General features: G+C 36.7%; 1 protein-coding gene across 1 annotated transcript; it reads left to right on the plus strand.

Moving 5' to 3' along the window:
- The first annotated feature begins 23,123 nt into the window (after positions 1-23,123).
- Positions 23,124-23,462, plus strand: LOC132508774 (small nuclear ribonucleoprotein E-like). The gene has a single exon (XM_060129136.1). The coding sequence runs from the start codon at positions 23,155-23,157 to the stop codon at positions 23,431-23,433; it is 279 nt and encodes a 92-aa protein (XP_059985119.1). The 5' UTR covers positions 23,124-23,154; the 3' UTR covers positions 23,434-23,462.
- The last annotated feature ends 222 nt before the right edge of the window (positions 23,463-23,684 follow it).

The raw sequence follows: 23,684 nt of genomic DNA on the forward strand, positions 1-23,684 counted from the left end.
AAAGACCTTGAGACATAGCTGATATACCTAATATACAGAAATTAGCACAGAGAATTATTCAAAAATGAGGAGAAAAAGGAACACCTTCCAAATGAAAGAATACAACAAAACCTCTGGAAATAACTAAACAAAACAGAGACAAACAATTTACCAGATTAAGGATTTAAAGGAATAATCATAAAGATGGTCACAAAATTCAGGAGAAGAATGCATGAACTCAATTCACACACCAGCCCTAGAATCTCTCAGACCCTAGAGTCAGCTGTGCCAGGACTTAGACCTGCTCACCAGTGATCAGCAGCCTCTGAATTAGGCAGGGTCTGGCAACCAACCAGGTAGGGGACAGCCATACCCACCAGCACACCCATGGTAGTTAGCCTCTCTACAACAGAAGGGCCCATGCAGGCCACATAGGGGATATACCTAGAGCATATAGCTCTGGTGAACAGAGAGGAGTGTGATGCTGGGTCACATAAGATACCTTCTACATATGCCTCCTTTTCCGAGGATCAGGAAACATAACCAACCTAACTAATACATAGAGATGTAAAAGAGACTCAGGCAAAATGAGGCAACAGAGGAATATTTTTGAGATAAAGGAACAAGATAAAGCCCCAGTAGAAAATCTAAGGGAAATGGAGATAACAATCTATCCAAGGTAATGGATAAAGATAATGACCATAAAGATGTTCAATGAACTGACTGTAAAGATGTTCAATGAACTAAGGAGAAGAATGAATGAACACAGTGCAAAGTTTAAAAGGAGTTAGAAAGTATAAGAAGAAACTAACAGAGCTGAATACTACAATAACTGAAATAAAAAATACACTATATGGAATCAATAATAGATTAGGTGATACAGATAAATGGATCAGTGAACTGGTACACAAGGTAGTGAAAATCACTCAAACTGAACAACAGGAAAAAGGTATTTAAAAAAATGAAGACAGTTTAAGAGACCACTGGGACAACATCAAGTGTTGTCAGGTGCAACATTTTCATTACAGGGGATGTAAGAATGAAAAGAGAGAGTGAAAGATACAGAGAACTTATTTAAAGACATAAAGTTGAAAAATTCACTAACCTGGGAAAGGAAGCAGACATCCAGTTCTGGAAAGCACAGAGAGACTAAAACAAGATCAGCCTAAAGATGTCAGCACCTAGACACATTGTAATTAAAATAGCAAAAATTTAAGATTAAGAGAGTATATTACAAGTTCCAAAAGGAAAAGCAAGTAGTTATGTCCAGGGGAACTCCCATAAGACTATGAACTGACATTTCAGCAGAAACTCTGCAGGACAGAAAGTAATGGCACAATATATTTTAAATAATAATAAGAAAAAAGCCTACAATCAAGAATACGCAGGAAGGCTATCATTCATATTTGAAAGAGAGATAAAGAGTTTTACAGACAAAAGCTAAAAGAGTTCAGAACCACTAAACTGGCTTTACATGAAATGTTAAAAAGGCATCTCTAAGTGGAAAAGAAAAGACCAGAACTAGAAATAAGAAAATTACAAAAGGAAAAATCTCATTTGTAATGGCAAGTATACAGCAAAGTTCAACCACTTATAAAGCTAGTAGGAAGGATAAAAGCCAAGTAGTAAAATCATCTATGTTCACAATAAGTAGTTAAGGAATACACACAAAAAAAGATGTAAATATGATGTCAAAAATTATATGTAAGAGTGGGATTAAAAATTGTTTGTTAAAATGTGTTTGAACTTTAGAAAACAGTGACTTCAAATAATACAGATAGCTACATACAAACCTCATGGTAACCACAAACCAAAAATCTATAATAGATACACACACATAAAAGAGAAAAGAATTCAAACATAACAGTAAAGATCATAATCAAATCACAAAGGAAGAGAGCAAAAGAAGAAGAAAAAACAACTACAGAAACAATCCTAAAACAATTAACAAAATGACAATAATCGCATACCCATGAATAATTACTTTAAGTGTAAACAGACTAAATGTGCCAATAAAAAGACATTCATGAGTCTCGCACCTGCACCTGGGAACTAGGAAGGGCCCTCACCAGTGCTGGCTCTCTTGTGCCCACAGCCACCAGATACCATGTGAGCCCTGTTCTCACTGGGATTCCTGTGACCCCAGTCACTGCTGTCTCTGCACCCATTCCTTTCCAGAGCAGACTTGTGTGCTCCAAGGCAGCCTCAGGAGCAAACACCTGTGGGTGGCCCACACATAGAGGTGGGGCTGAAGCCACAGCTGACCACTAGGGGCTATGCAACCAAGGAAGAAAAGCTGAAATCTCTCCTTGCAGCTGTGCAAACTTCAAATTTACATCCCCATGACCAGCTTTGTAAACTCAATAGCTACAGAACATCTAAATGGACAACAAGTGCTCCCACAGTGGGTCTAGCTTTAGCAGCTGTAGACTTTGTGGTAACATACATGTGGGGGTTGGGCCAGGCCACATTCTGAGATACCTCAATATCACACACAGTGGGTCCAGATCCATGATTACTGCAATCCTAGGACCTGACTGCAGTGGATCTATGCTGGTGGCCTGGTGAAAACAACATCTCAGAGACACTAGGGTCAATTGTTGGCATACCCACAGTTAAGGTTGGGTTGAGAGCAGTGTAATCTGAGAGCTCTCCCAACAGATGAAAGGTGACACAACAGAGCACATCCACAGGTGAACAGCTCAAGAATAGGAATACTCAGTGGCTTCTCTAATAGTGGGAGTGCTCCAATCCCATGTACCTCACACAACAGATCAGAAATACAATGAAGAAACAGATCTGGGAACCTCTACTACAACAACTAGGGAGCAGAACCCACCTCTGACAGTGAAAACCACAGAGCAAAAGGGAGGCCCTGCTCAATATCCAGCGCAGGCTCTGGTCACAGCATAAGTCACACCTCTTATAAAAGGGATAATGGCCTGCATACACTGAGGAAAGAGATGGCAGATATCTATACTAAAAACAACACTTGCACCAAAAAATGTTAAACACACTGAGACTACACAGAGAGACGTTCCCACATAAAAATAGCCCTCCAAGACAGTCTGAGAGTCTGGCATTGATGGAAGGACCCCGAGAGCATTTAGCCTTCAAGGCAAGCATGGGTTGAGTGCAGGAGCTCCACAGGACAGGGGGAAATAAAGACTCCACTCTTGAAGGACACACACAAGGTTTCACATGCACTGGGATCCAGCACAAAGCAGTACATCCATAGGAACTGGGGCTACTCCTACCTTTGGATCTTGGAGGGTGTCCTGAGGAGGCAAAGGTCAACTATAGCTCACTGTGAGGACAAGGACATTGGGAGTGTAAGTCTGAGGCAGTATTGATCAGGGTGAGCTCTCCTAGAGATAAACATTTTGGCACCAAGACCCAGCCCTACCCAACAACCTGCAGGCTCCAGTGTTGGAAAGACTCAAACCAAACAGCCACCAAGATAGCAACACAGCCCCACCCAGCAGAAGATAGGCTGCCTAAAGGTGTACAGAATTCACAGACAACTAAAAACACACCCCTTGATGTGGCCTTGCCCATCAGAGGGACAAGACCCAGCTCCACCAAACAGAGGACAGGCACAAGTCCCTCCCACCAGGAACCCTGCACAAGTACCTGGTCCAAACTCACCCACAAGGGGACAGAGGCCAGAAGCAAGAGGAACTACAGTCCTGTAGCCTGTGGAAAGGAGACCACAAACACAGTAAAAAGACAAAATGAGATGACAAAAAATATGTTGCAAAAGAAGGATCAAGATAAAAACCCACAGGAACAACCAAATGAAGAGAAGATAGTCAGTCTACTTGAAAAACTATTCAGAGTAATGATAATAAATTCAGACTTAAAAAATGTACAACATGAGAGTTGTGACTTAAGTTTTATTTGGGGCAAAATGTGGACTATAGCCTGAGAAACAGCATTTCAGATAACTCTGAGAAACTACTCCAAAGAGGTAGGAGGGACGGTCAGCATATATATGATTTTGGTGAAGATGGAGTACATGCAATCAAACACATATTTGTTTGGAGAAGGTCTCATGAGGGTTTCTGCTAGTCATGAGGAGCAGACGTCACCATGAAGACATTTAATGCTTTTCTAGATATGAGGAGATGCAAGAATTGGGTGCATAAAATCAGCCCCTGAAAATATCTATCTGAAGACATGTTCTGCCAGTTTTTCTCAGAGCACAGGGTGCCTCATTCATGATCTCCACCCTGAATTCCTTTCAGGAGGTGTTGAAAGTAAGCATCTGCATCGGCGCAAAATTTAATCCTTGTATAGGTAGATGGCAAGTGCCCATGGCAAGTGCCAATTTGTAGTTGACATAAAGATGATCAAAAGTCTCCAAAAAATAAAGGAGGCACAGATTGAGAAGGTACAAAAAATGTTTAAAAAGGAACTACAAGATTTAAAGAACAAACAAACAGAGATGAACAATACAATAACTGAAATTTAAAAAAATACAGTAAAAGGAATCAATAACAGAATAACTGAGGCAGAAGAACAGATAAGTGAGCTGGCAGACAAAGTGGTGGAACTCACTGCCACAGAAGAGAATAAAAAAAAAAGAATGAAAAGAATTGAGGACCATCTCAGAGACAACTGGGACAATATTAAAACACACCACCATTCACATTATAGGGGTCCCAGAAGGAGAAATGAAAGAGAAAGTGCTGCAAAACATTTGAAGGTATTATAACTGAAAACTTCCCTAACATGAGAAAGGAAACTCCAGTCCAGGAAGCACAGACAATCCCACACAAGATGAACCCAAGGAGGAACATGCTGAGACACATTAATAAAACTGATAAAAATTAAAGACAGTGAAAAAATATAAAAGCAACAAGGGAAAAACAACAAATAACATACAAGGGGACCCCATAAGGCTATCAGCTGATTTTTCAGCAGAAACTCTGCAGGTCAGAAGGAAGAGGCATGATATATTTAAAGTGATGAAAGGGAAAAACCTACAAACAAGATTACCGAGGAAGGCTCTCTTTCAGCTTCAAGAGCGAAATCAAAACTTTACAGACAAGCAAAAACTAAGAGAAATCAGCACTACTAAACCAGCTTTACAACACAAGAGAAGAGAACAAAAGAGGAAGGGAAGAAAAAAGGCCTACAAAAAAAAAACCCCAAACAATTAAGAAAATGGCAATAGGAACATACGTATCAATAACTACCTTAAGTGTAAATGGATTAAATGATCCAACCAAAAGACATAGACTAGGTGAATGGATACAAAAACAAGACCCATAGATATGCCATCTACAAAGGACCCACTTCAGACCTGGGGACATATACACACTGAAAGTGAGGGGATGGAAAAAGATATTCCATGCAAATGGAAATCAAAAGAAAACTAGAGTAGCAATTCTCATATCACACAAAATAGACTTTAAAATAAAGACTATTACAAGAGACAAAGCAGGACACTACCTAATGTCCTTCAAGGGATCGATCCAAGAAGATATAACAATTGTAAATAGATAGGCATCCAACATAGGAGCACCTCAATATGTAAGGCAAATGCTAACAGCCATAAAAGGGGAAATCGACAGTAACACAATAATAGTGGGGGATTTTAACACCCCACTTTCATCAATGGACAGATCATACAGAAAATTAATAAGGAAACACAAGCCTTAAATGACACATTAGACCAGAAAGACTTTAATGATAACTAGGACATTCCATGTGAAAGTAGCAGAATACACGTTTTTCTCAAGGGCACCTGGAACATTCTCCAGGATAGATCACATCTAGGACCACAAATCAAGGCTTGGTATATTTCAGAAAATGGAAATCATATCAAGCATATTTTCTGACCACAGGACTATGAGATTAGAAATCAATTGCAGAAGAAAGAACTTTAAACACACAAACATATGGAGGCTAAACAATATGTAACTAAACACCAATTGATCACTGAAGAAATTAAAGATGAGATCAAAAAATACCTAGACACAAATGAGCATGAAATCATGATGATCCAAAACCTATGGGATACAGCAAGAGCAGTACTAAGAGGGAAGTTTCTAGCAATACAATTTTACCTCAGGGAATATGAAAATGCCCTAATAAACAACCTGACATTACAACTAAAGCAAATAGAGAAAGAACAAACAAAACCAATAGGTAGTAGAAGAAAAGAAATCATAAAGAACAGAGCAGAAACAAATGAAATAGAAATGAAGAAAAGAATAACAATGATCAATGAAATGAAAAGCTTCTTCTGCGAGAAGGTAAACAAAATTGATACACCTTTGGCCAGACTCATCAAGAAATAAAGGGAGAGGACTCAAATCAATCAAATTAGAAATGATAAAGGAGAAGTTACAATGGACACCACAGAAATACAAAGGATCATAAAAGACTGCTACAGCCAAATATACACCAATAAAATGGATAACATAGAAGAAATGGGGAAATTCTTAGAAAGGTACAACTTTCCTAGACTAAAACAGGAAGTATAGAAAATTGGAACAGAGTAATCACAAGTACTGAAAATGAAACTGTGATTAAAAAATTTCCAACAAAAGTCCAGAACAAGATGGCTTCACAGGTGAATTCTGTTAAACATTTAGAGAAGAGTTAACACCACTCCTTCTCAAAGTATTCCAAAAAATTATAGAGGGAGGAACACTCCCAAGCTCACTCCACGAGTCCACCAGTACACTGATACCAATAGCAGACAAATATATCACACAAAAACAAAAATTACAGGTCAATATCACTGATGAAGATAGATATAAAAATCCTCAACAAAATACTAGCAAATCAAATCCAACAACACATTAAAAGGACCATACAACATTATGCAGTTGGATTTATCCCAGGGATGCAAGGATTCTTCAACGTATGTAAATTAAACAATGTGATACACCACATTAAGAAACTGAAAAGTAAAAAGGATATGGTCTTTTCTTTTTCTTTTTAGATTCCATATATATGTGTTAGCATATGGTATTTGTTTTTCTTTTTCTGACTTACTTCACTCTGTATGACAGACTCTAGGTCCATCCACCTCACTACAAATAACTCAATTTCGTTTCTTTTTATGGCTGAGTAATATTCCATTGTATATATGTGCCACATCTTCTTTATCCATTCATCCGATGATGGACACTTAGGTTGCTTCCATGTCCTGGCTATTGTAAATAGAGCTGCAGTGAACATTTTGGTACATGACTCTTTTTGAATTATGGATTTCTCAGGGTATATGTCCAGCAGTGGGATTGCTGAGTCATATGGTAATTTTATTTTTAGTTTTTAAAGGAACCTCCATACTGTTTTCCATAGTGGCTGTATCAATTTACATTCCCACCAACAGGGCAAGAGTGTTCCCTTTTCTCCACATTCTCTCCAGCAATTATTGTTGGTAGATATTTGATGATTGCCATTCTGACCAGTGTGAGATGGTTATAAAGCAGAAACTAACACACCACTGTAAAGCAATTATACTCCAATAAAGATGTTAAAAAAAAAAAAAAGGATATGGTCATCTCTATAGATGCCGAAAAAGCTTTTGACAATATTCAACACCGATTTATGATAAAAACACTCCAGAAAGTGGGCATAGAGGGAACATACCTCAACATAATAAAGGCCATATACGACAAACCCACAGCAAACATCATTCTCAGTGGTGAAAAGCTGAAAGTATTTCCTCTAAGATCAGGAACAAATAAGGTTGTCCACTGTGTCCACTTTTATTCAACATAGTTTTGGAAGTCCTAGCCACAGCAATCTGAGATGAAAAAGAAATAAAAGGAATCCAAATTTAAAAAAAAAATTAAACTGTTACTGTTTGCAGATATGATACTATACATAGAAAATCCTAAAGATGCTACCAAAAACTACTAGACCTCATCAATGAATTTGCTAAAGTTGCAGGATACAAAATTGATACACAGAAATCTCTTGCATTCCTACACACTATGAAGAAAGATCAAAAAGAGAATTTAAGGAAACAATCCCATTTACCATCACACAAAAAATATAAAATACCTAAGAATAAACATACATAAGGAAGAAAAAGACCTGTACTCTGAAAACTATAAGATATTGATGAAAGAAATAAAAGAACACAAACAGATGGAGAGATATGACATGTTCTTAGAATGGAAGAATCAATACTGTCAAAATGACAATACTATCCAAAGTAATCTACAGATTCATTATAATCCCTATCAAATTACCAATGGCATTTTTCACAGAATTAAAACAAAATATTTTACAATTTGTATGGAAACATAAAAGATGCCAAATAGTCAAAGCTGTATCTATTTACAATAGTCAGGACATGGAAGCAACCTAAGTGTCCATCAACAGGTGAATGGATAAAGAAGATGTGGCACATATATACAATGGAATATTACTCAGCCATAAAAAGGAACGAAATTGAGTTATTTGTAGTGAGGTGGATGGACCTAGAGTCTGTCATACAGAGTGAAGTAAGTCAGAAAGAGAAAAACAAATACCATATGCTAACACATATATATGGAATCTAAAAAAAAAAAAAAAAGGTTATGAAGAACCTAGGGGCAGGATGGGAATAAAGATGCAGACCTACTAGAGAATGGACTTGAGGACATGAGGAGGGGGAAGGGTAAGCTGGGACAAAGTGAGAGATTGGCATGGACATATATACACTACCAAATGTAAAATCAATAGCTAGTGGGAAGTAGCCTCATAGCACAGGGAGATCAGTTTGGTGCTTTGTGACCACCTAGAGAGGTGGGATAGGGAGGGTTGGAGGGAGGGAGACACAAGAGGGAAGAGATATGGAGATATAGGTATATGTATAGCTGATTCACTTTGTTATAAAGCAGAAGCTAACACACCATTGTAAAACAATTATACTCCAATAAAGATGTTAAAAAAAGAAAAAAAGGAGCTGGAGAAATCAGGCTCCCTGACTTCAGACTATATTGCAAAGCTACAGTAATCAAAACAGTATGGTACAAAAATAGAAATATAGATCAATGGATAGAAATAGGATAGAAAGACCAGCGATAAACCCATGCATCTATGGCCACCTAATCTATGACAAAGGAGGCAAGAATATACAATGGAGAAAACACAGTCTCTTCAATGTGTGGTTTTGTGCAAACTGGACAGCTACACGTAAAAGAATGAAATTAAAACACACCTTAACACCATACACAAAAATAAACTCAAAATGGATTAAAGACCTAAATGTAAGACTGGATACTCTAAAACTCTTAGAAGAAAACAAAGGCAGAACACTCTCTGACATAAATTGCAGAAAGAGATCTACCTCCTAGAGTAATGAAAATAAAAACAAAAATAAACAAATGGGACTCAGTGAAACTTAAAAGTGTTTGCACAGCAAAGGGAACCATAAACAAAATGAAAAGAAAATCCTCAGAATGGAAGAAAATATTTGGAAACAAAGTGATCAACAAGGGATTAATCTCCAAAATATACAAACAGCTCATGCAGCTCAATATCATAAAAACAAACAACCCAATCAAACAAATGGGTGGAAGATCTAAATAGACATTTCTCCAAAGACATTCAAATGGACAAGAGGCACATGAAATCATCTCAACATCACTATTAGATAAATGCAAATCAAAACTAAAATAATGTATCACCTCATACCAGTCAGAATGACCATCATCAAACCTCTACAAACATGGAGAAAGCCATAATTCTAAAAGATACATGTATCTAAATATTCTTTGTAGCACCATTTACACCATCCAAGACTTGGAAGCAACTGAAATGTCCATCAACATAGGAACAGATAAAGAAGACATGGTACATATATACAACTGAATATTACTCAGCCACAGCAAAGAATGAAATAAAGCTATTTGCAGCAAAATGGATGAAGCTAGAGATTGTCATACTGAGTGAAGTAAGTCAGAAATAGAATGACAAATATATGATATTGCTTATATGTGGAATCTAAAAAAGTCATACAAATGAGACTTTTGATGAAAGAGAAATAGAGTCACAGATGTAGGAAACTAACTTATGGTTACCAAAGGGGAAAGGATATGAGGAGAGATAAATTGAGAGATTTGTGTTGACATATACTCACTACTATATATGAAACATCTAACCAATAAGAGTCCACAATATAGCACAGGAAACTCTATTCAATAATCTGCTGTGACCTATATGGGTATAGAATCTAAAAAAGAGTGGTTATGTATATATATGTAAAACTGATTCACTTTGCTGTACAGCAGAACCTAACACAACATTGTGAAACAACTATGCTGCAATAAAAATTAATTTAAAAAGACATTCATTAACTATGTAAAAACAAGACCCATCTATATGCTTCCTACAAGAGACTCACTTTATATCTAAAGAGACACATGGACTGAATGTGAGGGGAAGCAAAAAGTTACTCCTTGCAAATGGAAATGGAAAGAAAGCCAGGTTAGCAATACTTTTATAGAGAAAGTACACTTTAAAACAAAGACAAGAGAAAAAGAAGGTATTACATAATGTTAAAAAGGATCATTACAACCAGAAGATATAACAGTTGTAACTATATATGCACCCAACTTGGGGGCACCTAAATACATCAAGCAAATATTAACAGACATAATGGGAGAAATTTATGATAACACTATAATAGTAGGGTACTTTAACACCCCACTTACATCAATGGAAAGATCATATATATAAAGCAATATATAGATCATATAGCAAATCAATAAAGAAACACTGTCCTTAAAAGACTCATTAGAAAGATATATGATATATATATAAAACATTCCATTCAAAAGCAGCAGAATACAAATTGCTTTCAAGTACACATGGAATATACTCTAAAATAAATCATATTCTAGTCCACAAAACAAGTCTTCTTAATAAATTTAAGAAGACTGAAATCACATCAAGCATTATTTTTTACCACAATAGTGTGAGATGAAAAAATCAACAAAAAGAAAAAAGACTGAAAAAAACACAAAATTTGGAGGGTTAACAATATACTAGTAAAAAAGAAAAACACAATGGGTTTATAAATGAGTCGAAGAGGATATCAATAATGACTGTAGACAAAAGAAAAATAAAACACAATGACCTGAAATCCATGGGATTTAGCAAAAACAGTTCTAAGAAAGAAGCTTATAGCAATAAAAGCCTATCTCTTGAAACATGAAAAACCTCAAATAAACAATTTTACATTTTATCTAAAGAAACTGGAAAAAGAAGAAAAGCAAAACACAAAGTTAGCAGAAAACAAAATAATAATAAAGATCAGAGCAGAAAGAAATGAAATAGAGACTAAAAAACAATAGAAAAGGTCAATGAAACTAAGATCAGGTTCTTTGAAAAGATAAACAAAATTGATAAACTGTTAACCATATTCATCAATAAAAAATAGAGAGGCGCCAACTCAATAAAATTAGAAGTGAAAAAGGAGAAATTAAAATCAACACCATAGAAATACAAAGGATCATAATAGATAACTATGAACAAGTACACAGACAGCCTAAAAGAAATGAACAAACTTCTAGAAATGTACAATCTCCAAAGAATGAATCAGTAAGAATAAAAAAACTGTAAAGAGAGCAATTACCAGTAATGAATTTGAATCAGTAATAAAGAAAATTCCAACAACAAAAAAGTCTAGGACCAGTTGGCTTCAAGGGTAATTCTGCTAAAAACATTAAGGAGAACTAGTACCTATCCTTCTCAAACTATTCCACAAAATTGAAGAGGAGGAAATTGTTCTCAACTTATTCAAAAGTTTAGCATCACCCTGAATCCAAAACTAGACAAATACACTACTAAAAAAGAAAATTATAGGCCAATATCACTGATGCATATAGAACAAAAATCCTAAATAAAATATTAGCAAGCCAAATTTATCAATTCATTAAAAATATTATACATCATGATCCAATGGGATTTATCTTAGGGATGCAAATATGATTCAATATCTGTAAGTCAAACCATGTTATACCCCACAGTTACAAATTGAAGTATAATAATATTATGATCATCTCAATAGATGTAGGAAAATATTTTGACAAAATTCAACAATCTTAATCTTAAAAACTCTCCACATAGTGGATATCAAGGGAACATACCTGAATATGATAAAGACCATGAGTGACAAGCCCACAGCTAACATCATACTCAATGGTGAAAAGTTGAAAGCATTACTTTTATGATTAGGAATAAGACAAGGATGCCCAGTCTTGCAACATTTATTCAACATAGTATTGGAAGTCCTAACAACAGCAATCAGAAAAGAAAAAGAAATAAAATACATCCAAATTCTAAAGGAAGAAGTGAAGTTGTCACTGTCTGCAGATGACATTATACTATATGTATAGAAAATACTAAAGGCACCATGAAAAAAAACATTTGAACATATCAATGAATTCAGGAAACTTGCAGGTACAAAATTAGTATAAAAAATCAGTTGCATTTCTATACACTAACAACAAATTATCAGACAGAGAAAATTTTAAAACAATTTCATTTACAGTTGCATCAAAAATAAAATAACCTGGAATAAATCTAACAAAGGATGTAAAAGACCTGTACTTGGAAAAATATATCTATGAAAGATATTTAAGACAATGCAAACAAATGGAGAGATAGATCTTGTTTACGGACTGGAATAATTAATATTGTTAAACTGACCATACTATCAAGGTTACATACAGATTTTATGCAACGTCTTTCAAATCACAAACCAAGTTTTTCACAAAACTGGGAGAAGTCATTCTAAAATTTTTGGAAACATGAAAAAGCCTTAAAAGCCAAAACAATCTAGAAGAAGAAAAAAGCTGGAGGTAATGCCCTCCCTGAATTCAAACTATGCTGCAAAACTGTAGTCATCAGAAACAGTATGTTACTGGCACAAACACAGACACATCTATCAATGGAATAAAACAGAGAGCTCAGAAAAGAACCCACACTTTTATCAACAATTAATCTATGACAAAGGAAGTAAGAATATACAATGGAGAAAAGATTGCCTCCTCAATAAAAGGTTTAGGAAAACTGGACAGCTAAATGCAAAAGAATCAAATTTGACTACTTTTTCATCATACAAAGTATGAATTTTATATATATATATATATATATATATATTTTTTTTTTGCGGTATGTGGGCCTCTCACTGTTGTGGCCTTTCCCGTTGCGGAGCACAGGCTCCGGACGTGCAGGCTCAGCGGCCATGGCTCACGGGCCCAGCCGCTCCACGGCATGTGGGATCTTCCCAGACCGGGGCACGAACCCGTGTCCCCTGCATCGGCAGGCGGACTCTCAACCACTGCTCCACCAGGGAAGCCCTGAATTATATATTTTAATGTATTACTTGAAACTTAAAACTCCTTGAAGAAAACATAGACAGTACACGCATTGGCATTGGTTTTGCAAGGTATTTTTGGCTCTGTTTCTTCAGGCAAGGAAAAGAAGAGAAAAAATAAACAAATGTGACTACATCAAACTAAAGAGCTTTTGCACAGTGAAAGGACTATCAAAAAAATGAGAAGGCCACCTACTGAATGGAAGAAGATATTTACAAATGAAATATCTGATGTGGAGTTGATATCCAAAACATATATATATATAACTCATACAACTCAACATCAAAAAATACTAGCAAACAAATTAATGCAGGGACAGAGGACCTGAATAGACATTTTTCCAAAGGAGACGTACAGATAGCCAATAGACACATGAAAAGATTCTCAACATCACTAATCATCAGGGAAATACAAGTCACAGCCACAGTGACATATCACCACACACCTGTCAGTATGGCTATTATCAAAAACACATCAGATAAAAAGGGTTGGTGAGGATGTGGAGAAAACCAGACTCTTGTGCACTGTTGGTGGGAATGTAATTGGTGCAGCCATTATGGAAAAAAGTATGGATGGTCCTCAAAAAGGTTAAAAGTAGAACTACAATATGATACAGCAATTCCAAACCTGGGTATTTATTCAAAGAAAAGGAAAACACTAATTCAAAAAGATATATGCACCCCTATGTTCATTACATATTGCAGCATTATTTACAATAACCAAGATATGGAAGCAATCTAAGTGACCACTGATAGATGAATGGATAAAGAAGATATGGTTTATATATACAATGGCATATTTCTGAATCATAAAAATATGAAATCTCATCATTTGCAGCAATATGGGTGGACCTAGAGTGTATTATGCTAAGTGAAATAAGCCAAACAGAGAAAGACAAATACCGTATGATTACACTTATATGTGGAATCTAAAAAAAATGTACAAACAAAACAGATAAAGACTGATAGATACAGAGAAAAAAACAGGTGGTTCCCAGAGAGGAGGAGTTGAGGAGATGAGTGAAGATGGTGAGGGAATTTAAGAGGTTCAAACTTCCAGTTACAAAATAAATGAGTCACAGGTTAAAAAAAAAAAAAAAGAATGGATGAACGCAATGAGAACTTCAACAAAGAGATAGAAAATATAAAAAAGAACCAATCAGAACTGAAGAACATAATAACTGAAATGAAAAATACACTAGAGAGAATCAACAGTAGATTAGAAGATGCAGTGATCTGGAAGAGAGGGTAGTGAAAATCAACCAATCAGAATAGCAAAAGAGAAAAAAAAGATTTAAAAAATGAGAATAGGTTAAGCGACTTTTGGGAATTCATCAAGCATACTAGTATTTACATTACAGGGATCCCAGAAGGAGAAAAGAAAGAAAAGGAACATTAAAACTTATATGAGGAAATAATGGCTGAAAATTTCTCTAACCTAGTGAAAGAAACAGACATTCATGCTCCGGAAGCACAGACAATCTCAAACAATAGGGAACCTAAAGAGATCCACACCAAGACACATTATAATTAGAATGTGAAAATTTAAAGGTAAAGAGAGATCTTAAAAGCAGTAAGAGGAAAAAAAAAAAAAGCATCTATGACCTAGAGAACCTCAAGACTATGCACTGATTTTTCAGCAGAAACTTTGTATCTCAGAATGGACTGGCACAATATTCCAAAGTACTGAAAAGTAAAAATTTACTACCAAGAATATTCTTTCTGGGAAGGTTTTCATTCAGAATTAAAGGAGAGATAAAGAGTTTCCCAGACAAGCAAAAGATAAGTTCATCACCACTAGACTAGCCGTACAAGAAAGGTTGAAGAGACTTTAAATGGAAAAGAGAGCCTTGCCAAGATGGTGGTGGGGTAGGAGGACATGGAGTTCATCTCTCCCTACAAATGCATCAAGAATACATTTACAAATGAAAAAATTCTCACAGAGCACCTGCTGAACAGTAGCAGAAGACCTTGGACACCTAAAATGACAAAAAACATCCTCACATAACTGGGTAGGATGAATGAAACAAGAAGGGAAAAGGAAGAGGAGAGGAAGCAGGATGGGACCTGAACTCCTAGTGGAGAGCTGAAGGTGAGAAGAGTTTCCTGCACCTGGGAAAGCCCCCTTACCAGCAGGGAGATCATCTGGGACAGAAGGAGAACTTTGGGGGCTTAGAGGAGAGCCCAGAAACAAGTCTGGGACAGGCAGTACAGAGTGATATCCATGCAGATGGTCCATGCCACAGCCCTGCATGTCTCAGCCTGAGACAGGTGTCTGCCAGTGCACACAAGGACTGCGTGCTGGAATGTGGGGTTTGAAGAGCAGACCCAGTGAGGGGAATGCTGTTGGCTGGGAAGAGACAGCCTGAGGTGACAGGAGTGGGGAGCTCCACAATTGGGAATGCTCAAGGAGGAATCCTGGACTACCACAGAAACAAAGCACTACTGTTGAGTGATGCAAAAAGGGCAGGACCACCATTGCAGTCACTCTCCTCATGCATTGGCCCCTCCTCCACTGGCACTAGGGAGGGGTCCCACCGGAGCTGGCTTGCATACCCCTGCCCCCCCCCAGCTGCCTGGGCTACCCACTCACCCCATTTGCTACCTGATGGACTTGTGCGTTCCAGTTGCTACCCCAGCATTCTCCCACCTGGGTGGCCTGCTCTCCCTGATTGGTGCCTCGGTTCCTTCCTGCCTGATAGGCTTCTGTGCTCATGCAACTTCTGGAGGAGACTCTGGTGGGAGCAACACACACAGAGGTGGGGCTGAAACCACAGTTGAGCCCCAGGGGCTGTGTGACTAAAGGAGAAGAGCTGAAATTCCTCCTCACAGCTGCACAAACCACAAAATTACACCTCTGTCGGTGGCTTCCTAAATTCAGCATCTGCAGAATGTCCAAATGGACAACAAGCACTCCTGCAGCTGAGATAGGTCTGACTTTAGCATCTGTGGGCTTTGTGGGCATATATTCATGGTGGTTGGGTCAGATGTCTAAGTTTCCTCCATACCTCCCACAACAGGTCCAGGTGCACAACTACTAGTCTTGGGACCTGACCTCAGTGGATCTGCACTGGTGGCCTGGTGAAATTAATGCCTGAGAGACACCAGTGCCAGTTGCCAGCATACTCACAGTTAAGGTGGGACCAAGAGCAGTGTTAACAACAGTGTACTTTGTGAGCCCACGCAATGGCCAAAAGGGGACACAACAGAGCACATTCACAGGTGAACAACTCCAGAGGAGAAATACTCACTGGATTCCCTTCCAGTGGGTGTGCTCCAATCCTGTCTACTTTGCACCACAGATCAGAAACACAGTTAAGAAACAGATGTGGGGGTCTCTACTCCAATAACTAAGGATCAGACTCCACCCCTGCCAGGGCAGTAGCAATCACATAGCAAAGGGCAGGCCTTGCTCAATATCCAGGGCAGGCTTTGGGCACCACAACACCAGTCAAACCTTCTATCAAGGGGATAATGGCACAAGCCTCTAGACCAACCTCAGCTACCAGGGAGCAGACACCAGCAGCGAGAGAAATTGCGATCCTGTAGCCTGCAGAAAGGAGACCACAAACACAGAAAATCTGATAAAATGAGGTGACAAAGGAATATTTTGCAGACAAAGAGGCAAGAAAAAAACCTACAATAACAACCAAATGAAGAGGAGATAGGCAATCTACCTTAAAATGTATTCAGAGTAATGATAGTAAAAAGGATCCAAGATCTTGGAAAAAGAATGGAGGCATGAATTGAGAAGACATAAGAAATGTTTAATGAAGACCAGGATGAAATAAAGAACACATAAACAGAGATGAACATACAATAACTGAAATGGAAAAATACACTAGAAGCAAACAATAGCAAAATAACTGAGGTAGAAGAATGGATAAGTGAGCTAGAAGACAGAATGGTGGAAATCACTGCTGTGAAACAGAATAAAGAAAAAAACATGAAAACAAATAAGGACAGCCTCAGAGATCTCTGGGACAACATGAAATACATCAACATTTGAATTATAGGGGTCTCAGAAGGAGAAGAAAAAGAGAAAGGGCCTGAGAATATATTTGAAGAAATTATAATAAAAAAAAATTCCTAACATAGGAAAGGAAATATAAACCCAAGTCCAGGAAGTGCAGAGAGTCCCATACAGGATAAACCCAAGAAGAAACATGCTGAGACACATATTAATCAAATTAACAAAAATTAAATACAAAAAAAAAATTTAAACAACAAGAGAAAAGAACAAGTAACATGATAGGGAATCCCCATAAGGTTATCAGCTCATTTTTCAGCAGAAACTCTGCAGGCCAGAAGGGAGTGGCATGATATATTTAAAGTGATGAAAGGGAAAAAACCTACAACCAAGATTACTCTACCCAGCAAGGCACTCATTCAGATTCAACAGAGAAATCAAAAGCTTTACAGACAAGCAAAAACAAAGATAATTCAGCACTACCAAACCAGCTTTACAACAAATGCTAAAGGAACTTCTCTAGGAAGGGGAAATGGGAAATGCAAACAAAAAAACTACAATAGATACACACACAAAAAAGAAAAAGTAACCCAAACATAACACTAAAGATGCTTATCAAACCACAAGAGAAGAGAACAAAAGAGAAAAGGAAGAAAAAAGACCTACAAAAAAACCCCAAACAATTTTAAAAATGGCAATAAAAATATCAACACACATGTTGATAATTACTTTAAATGTAAATGGATTAAATGCTCCAACCAAAAGACATAAGCTGGCTGAATGGATACAAAAACAAGACCTGTATATATATTGTCTACAAGAGTCCCACTTCAGACCTAGGGACACATACAAATTAAAAGTGAGGGGATCAAAAAAGGTATTCCATGCAAATGGAAATCAAAAGAAAGCTGGAGTAACAATACTCATATCAAACAAAATACACTTTAAAATAAAGACTGTTATAAGAAAAAAAGGAATGACACCACATAATGATCAAGGGATTAATCCAAGAAGAAGATATAATTATTGTAAATATATATGCATCCAAAATAGGAGCACCTCAATACAAAGGCAAATGCTAACAGCCATAAAAGGGGAAATCGACAGTAACACAATAATAGTAAGGGACTTTAACACCCCACTTTCATCAATGGACAGATCATACAGACAGAAAATTAATAAGGAAACACAAGCCTTAAATGACAGATTAGAATAGAAAGGCTTTATTGATAACTATAGGACATTCCATGTGACAGCAGCAGAATACATTTTTTTCTCAAGGACACCTGGAACATTCTCCAGGGTAGATCACATCTGGGGCCAAAAATCAAGCCTCAGTAAATATACCAAAATTGAAATCATATCAAGCAACTTCTCTGATCACAAAGCTATGAGATTAGAAATCAATTTCAGGAAAAAAAAGTAAAAATCACAAACACATGAGGGCTAAACACTATGTTATTAAATAACCAACGGATCACTGAAGAAATCAAAGAGGAAATCAAAAAGTACCCAGAGATAAATGACAATGAAAACACCACAATCCAAAACCTATGGGACACATCAAAAGCAGTTCTAAGAGGGAAGTTTATAGGAATACAATCTTACCTCAAGAAATAAGAAGAATCTCAAATAAACAACCTAACTTTACAATTAAAGCAACTAGAGAAAGAAGAACAACCAGAACCCAAAATTAATAGAAGGAAAGAAATCATAAAGAACAGAGAAGAAATAAATGGAATAGAAACAAAGAACACAATAGAAAATATCAATGAAACTAAAAGCTGCTTTTGTGAAAAGATAAACAAAATTGATGAACTTTTAGCCAGACTCATCAAGAAAAAAAGGGAGAGGACTCAAATCAATAAAATTAGTAATGAAAAAGAAGTTACAACTGTCAACACAGAAATACAAAGGATCATAAGAGACTACTGCAGGCAACTATACACCAATAAAATGGATAACCTAGAAGAAATGGACAAATTCTTTGAAAGGCACAACATTCCAAGACTGAACCAGGAAGAAATAGAAAATATGAACAGAGCAATCACAAGTACTGAAATTGAAACTGTGATTAAAATCTTTCAACAAATAAAAACCCAGGACCAGAGAACTTCACAGGTGAATTATATTACACATTTAGAGAAGAGTTCACACCACTTTCTCAAAGTATTCCAAGAAAATTGCAGAGGAAAGAACATTCCCAAGCTCATTCTGTGGGGTCACCATCATTCTTAATCCAAAACCAGACAAAGATATCACAAAAAAAGAAAATTACAGGCCAATAACACTGATGAACATAGATGCAAATATCTTCAACAGAATACTAGCAAACTGAATCCAACAACACATTAAAAAGATCGTACACCATGATCAAGTGGGATTTATCCCAGGGATGCAAGGATTTTTCAATATATACAAATCAATCAGTTTGAGATACCACATGAACAAACTGAGGACTAAAAACCATATGATCATCTCAGTGGATACAGAAAAAGCTTTTGACAAAATTCAACACCCATTTATGTTAAAAACATGGGAACATATATATATGTATAACTGATTCACTTTGTTATAAAGTAGAAACTAACACACCATTGTAAAGCAATTATACCCCAATAAAGATGTTAAAAAAGAAAAAAACACTCCAGGGCATAGAGGGGACCTACCTCAACATAATAAAGGCCACATATGACAAACCTACAGCAAACATCATTCTCAATGGTGAAAAACTGAAAGCATTTCCTCTAAGTCTAGGACCAAGACAAGGATGTCCACTCTTGTTACTATTATTCATCAAAGTTTTGAAAGTCCTAGCCACAGAAATCAGAGAAGAAAAAGAAATAAAAGGAATCCAAACTGGAAAAGAAGAAGTAAAACTGTCACTGCAGATGACTTGATACTATACATACAAAATCCTAAAGAGGCTACCAGAAAACTACTAGAGCTAATCAATGAATTTGGTAAAGTTGCAGGATACAAAATTAATGAACAGAAATCTCTTGCATTCCTATACACTAACAACAAATTTCAAAAAGAGAAATCAAGGAAACAATCCCATTTACCATCACATAATAAACAATAAAATACCTATGAATAAACCTACCTAAGGAGGAAAAAACCTGTACTTAGAAAACTATAAGATACTGATGAAAGAAATCAAAGGTGACACAAACAGATGGAGAGACATACTATGTTATTGGATTGGAAGAAACGATATTGTGAAAATGACTATACTATCCAAAGCAATCTACATATTTGTCACAATCCCTATCAAATTACCAATGGCATTTTTCAGAGAATTAGAACAAAATATTTTACAATTTGTATGGAAACACAAAAGATCTCAAATAGCCAAAGAAATCTTAAGAAAGAAAAACTGAGCTGGAGGAATCAGGCTCCCTGACTTCAGATTATACTACAAAGCTACAGTAATCAAGACAGTATAGTACTGGCACAAAAACAGAAATATAGTTCAATGGAACAGGATATAAATTCCAGAGATAAACCCATGCACCTATGGTCACTTAATCTAGATATAAGGCAGCACAACTGGAGTATTAATTCCAAGTTAATGAGCTCATTTTCTTTTCCTAACTTAGAGAAAAGAGCAATAAATAACAGCTCTATAATAGAAATGGGGAAAACTGTGTAGTCCATAGAATTTTAGAATTGCAAGGCAACTTCAAAGATTATCTAGGTCAGTTCTACCATCTCTCAGACTAGAAAACTGAGGTTTGATTAACTGTCAAGGTTGGCACAGTAGGAGCAGATCAGAGACAACTAGCCAGGATACTCAATTTACCAATGTTCCTGTTATTAATGAGGGTAAAATTCCCACTACATTTTGTGTTCTTTAAACTATTCATCTTTGAATGAAAAACATGAACCGGAAGTAGGTATCCTTTCAACCCCTTATTTCAAGGTCTTTATCATTTTCCTCCTCATTGGTTACAACAATAGCATTTCATCTATTCCCCTTGCTTTCAATCTTGCCCTGCTTCCACCAATTTTCTACATTACCAAAGGAATAATCTTATTAAGACTTGTATTTCTCACATCATTTCCCTGTTTAAACATCTTCAATGGCTTGCAGGAGAAAACAGACTCCTTATTGTGACATGAAAGTTTCTTTTGTACCAATGCCTGCTCTCTGCTATCATTTCATCATTGCTTGATGCTTCTTCCTCAGATACCTAAGCACTTACAGTTCACAAGTCTACCAATCTCTTCTATATCTCGATACTTTTGCAAAGTCTATCGCCCCTGTCTGATGCACTGCTGTATCTTATTTTCATTAACACCATCCTCTCCCCTCCCCTCCCAGGACGATTTTCCTGGCCAGGACAAGTCTTACCTAAACCACTCAGTCACAATGTTACTTCTTCCATAATGCCTTCCCCAAGCTGTCCTCCAGTTTCCTAGTCCTTTCCAAACACCCTGGGCTTAACTTGACCCCAGCGATTTTGATATTTATTATAATTTTGCACCTTTGACCACCTCCTTCAGAGCTGGGATAGCTTTCACGACTGATTCCAGTGACTGGTACAATGTTTTGTTGGCTCTCCGATCACCATTTGTCATCAAGCATATTACACTTAAACTTCAGGCCCCTCATTTGCATAAACAGTAGGAAGAAACCCTAGACATGTGTTCTTACAGTCACACTCTTTAGTGGAACTTGAAAAAGTAATTTTTGTATTTATTAAAAGAATCCCTCACCCCCAATTTTGTATATCTCAGGCCCCACAAAACCTGAAATGGTCTGGTAAGATAATAAATGACTATGGAATGAATGAACAGATATACTTTCAACAATGTATTAGCTCTATATTTCAAAAGTGCGCCACTTTAAGCTAATATGCCTTTTTAGATTTGTTGCCTCATCTCTTAAAATAAGAGAATGCTACTTAGTCTCTGCCATTTTCCAGGCCAATTATGATAATAAAACTCTTAAGTACAAGAGTGGAATGTGTGCAGAGCACAGTCCAGTCTTACCTGGAGAGTTTTGGGTTGGAGTCCCAGCTGAACAAGTGGTTGTCACTGAAAAGTGGTTTTAGGGCACTTCCCTTGGAGTCACTGTGGCTGGTCTCTTAGTGTCATAAGGAACTGTAGAGAAGGCAGAGAACTGACTTGCATGGATTCATTTGCTCATTTATCATATATCAATAATATGTATAAGATGTATATAAATTATGTATATATAATTACATAACATGTTTCAATTACTATGAACTTGAAACCTACATTCAAGTAAGAGGACAAAAATAAATAATGAAACAGGTGGTCTTAGACTGAGGTAACAGAAGAAATGGGAGAAATAAGTAGAAATAAATCATTCAAGACACTGAAAGTTGTAGTTTGGAAAATGTTTTTATTCAGGCTGCAGAAGGTCATTGGAGAATTTCAGTCAGGGAACTGATGAGTGCTGATTTACATTTTTAAAAGTAAATTATCCTACTGTGACAAGAATGATTTCATTGTGGGCAAGAGTAGAGTACATAAGACCGGTTATCTGTTAATATTGAACTCCTAGTGAGACAAGGAGAGCCTGGACTGGGGTGGTGGTAATGGATAGGAAGAAAAGAAAATAGATTTGAGATATATTTTAAAGTAGAGTCAGACAGAGAAAGATAAATATCCTATGATATCAATTATATGTGGAATCTAAAATATAGTACAAATGAACTTATTTACAAAACTGAAATAGAGTCACAGACATAGAAAACAAACTTATGGTTACCAAGGGGGAAGGGGGGGATAAATTGGGAGATCGGGATTGACATATACACACCACTATATGTAAAATAGATAATTGAAAAGAACACACTGAGTGTGCAGGATAGTGTGGTCTTTGTGAGCTTCCACCATGGCGTATCGGGGCCAGGGCCAGAAGGTGCAGAAGGTGATGGTGCAGCCAATCAATCTCATCTTCAGGTACTTGCAAAATAGATCTCGGATTCAGGTCTGGCTTTATGAGCAAGTGAATATGCGGATAGAGGGCTGTATCATTGGTTTTGATGAGTATATGAACCTCGTATTAGATGATGCAGAAGAGATTCATTCTAAAACAAAGTCAAGAAAACAACTGGGTTGGATCATGCTGAAAGGAGGTAACATTACTCTGCTCCAAAGTGTCTCCAACTAGAAATGATCAATGAAGTGAGAAATTGTTGAGAAGGCAACAATTAGGTGTGCAATTTTTTAGGTGTGCTTTTTAGAAGTGTAGTTCTAAAGCATTTATTCATATTGTTTTGCTCACCTTTATGTTATTACCAGATGACAATAAATGGTGTGGGATTGTTTTTTTTAAAAAAACAAAAAAAAAAAACCACACTGTATAGCACTGGGAACTCTACTCAATACCCTAATCAATACCTATATGGGAAAATAATCTAA

The sequence above is a fragment of the Lagenorhynchus albirostris genome, chromosome 18 (genome assembly GCF_949774975.1).
Source record: "Lagenorhynchus albirostris chromosome 18, mLagAlb1.1, whole genome shotgun sequence".
Lineage (NCBI taxonomy): Eukaryota > Metazoa > Chordata > Mammalia > Artiodactyla > Delphinidae > Lagenorhynchus > Lagenorhynchus albirostris.

Bases quoted from the DNA above. Each gene is read 5' to 3' on its own strand.
- LOC132508774 (XM_060129136.1), top strand. From the start codon at position 23,155: ATGGCGTATCGGGGCCAGGGCCAGAAGGTGCAGAAGGTGATGGTGCAG.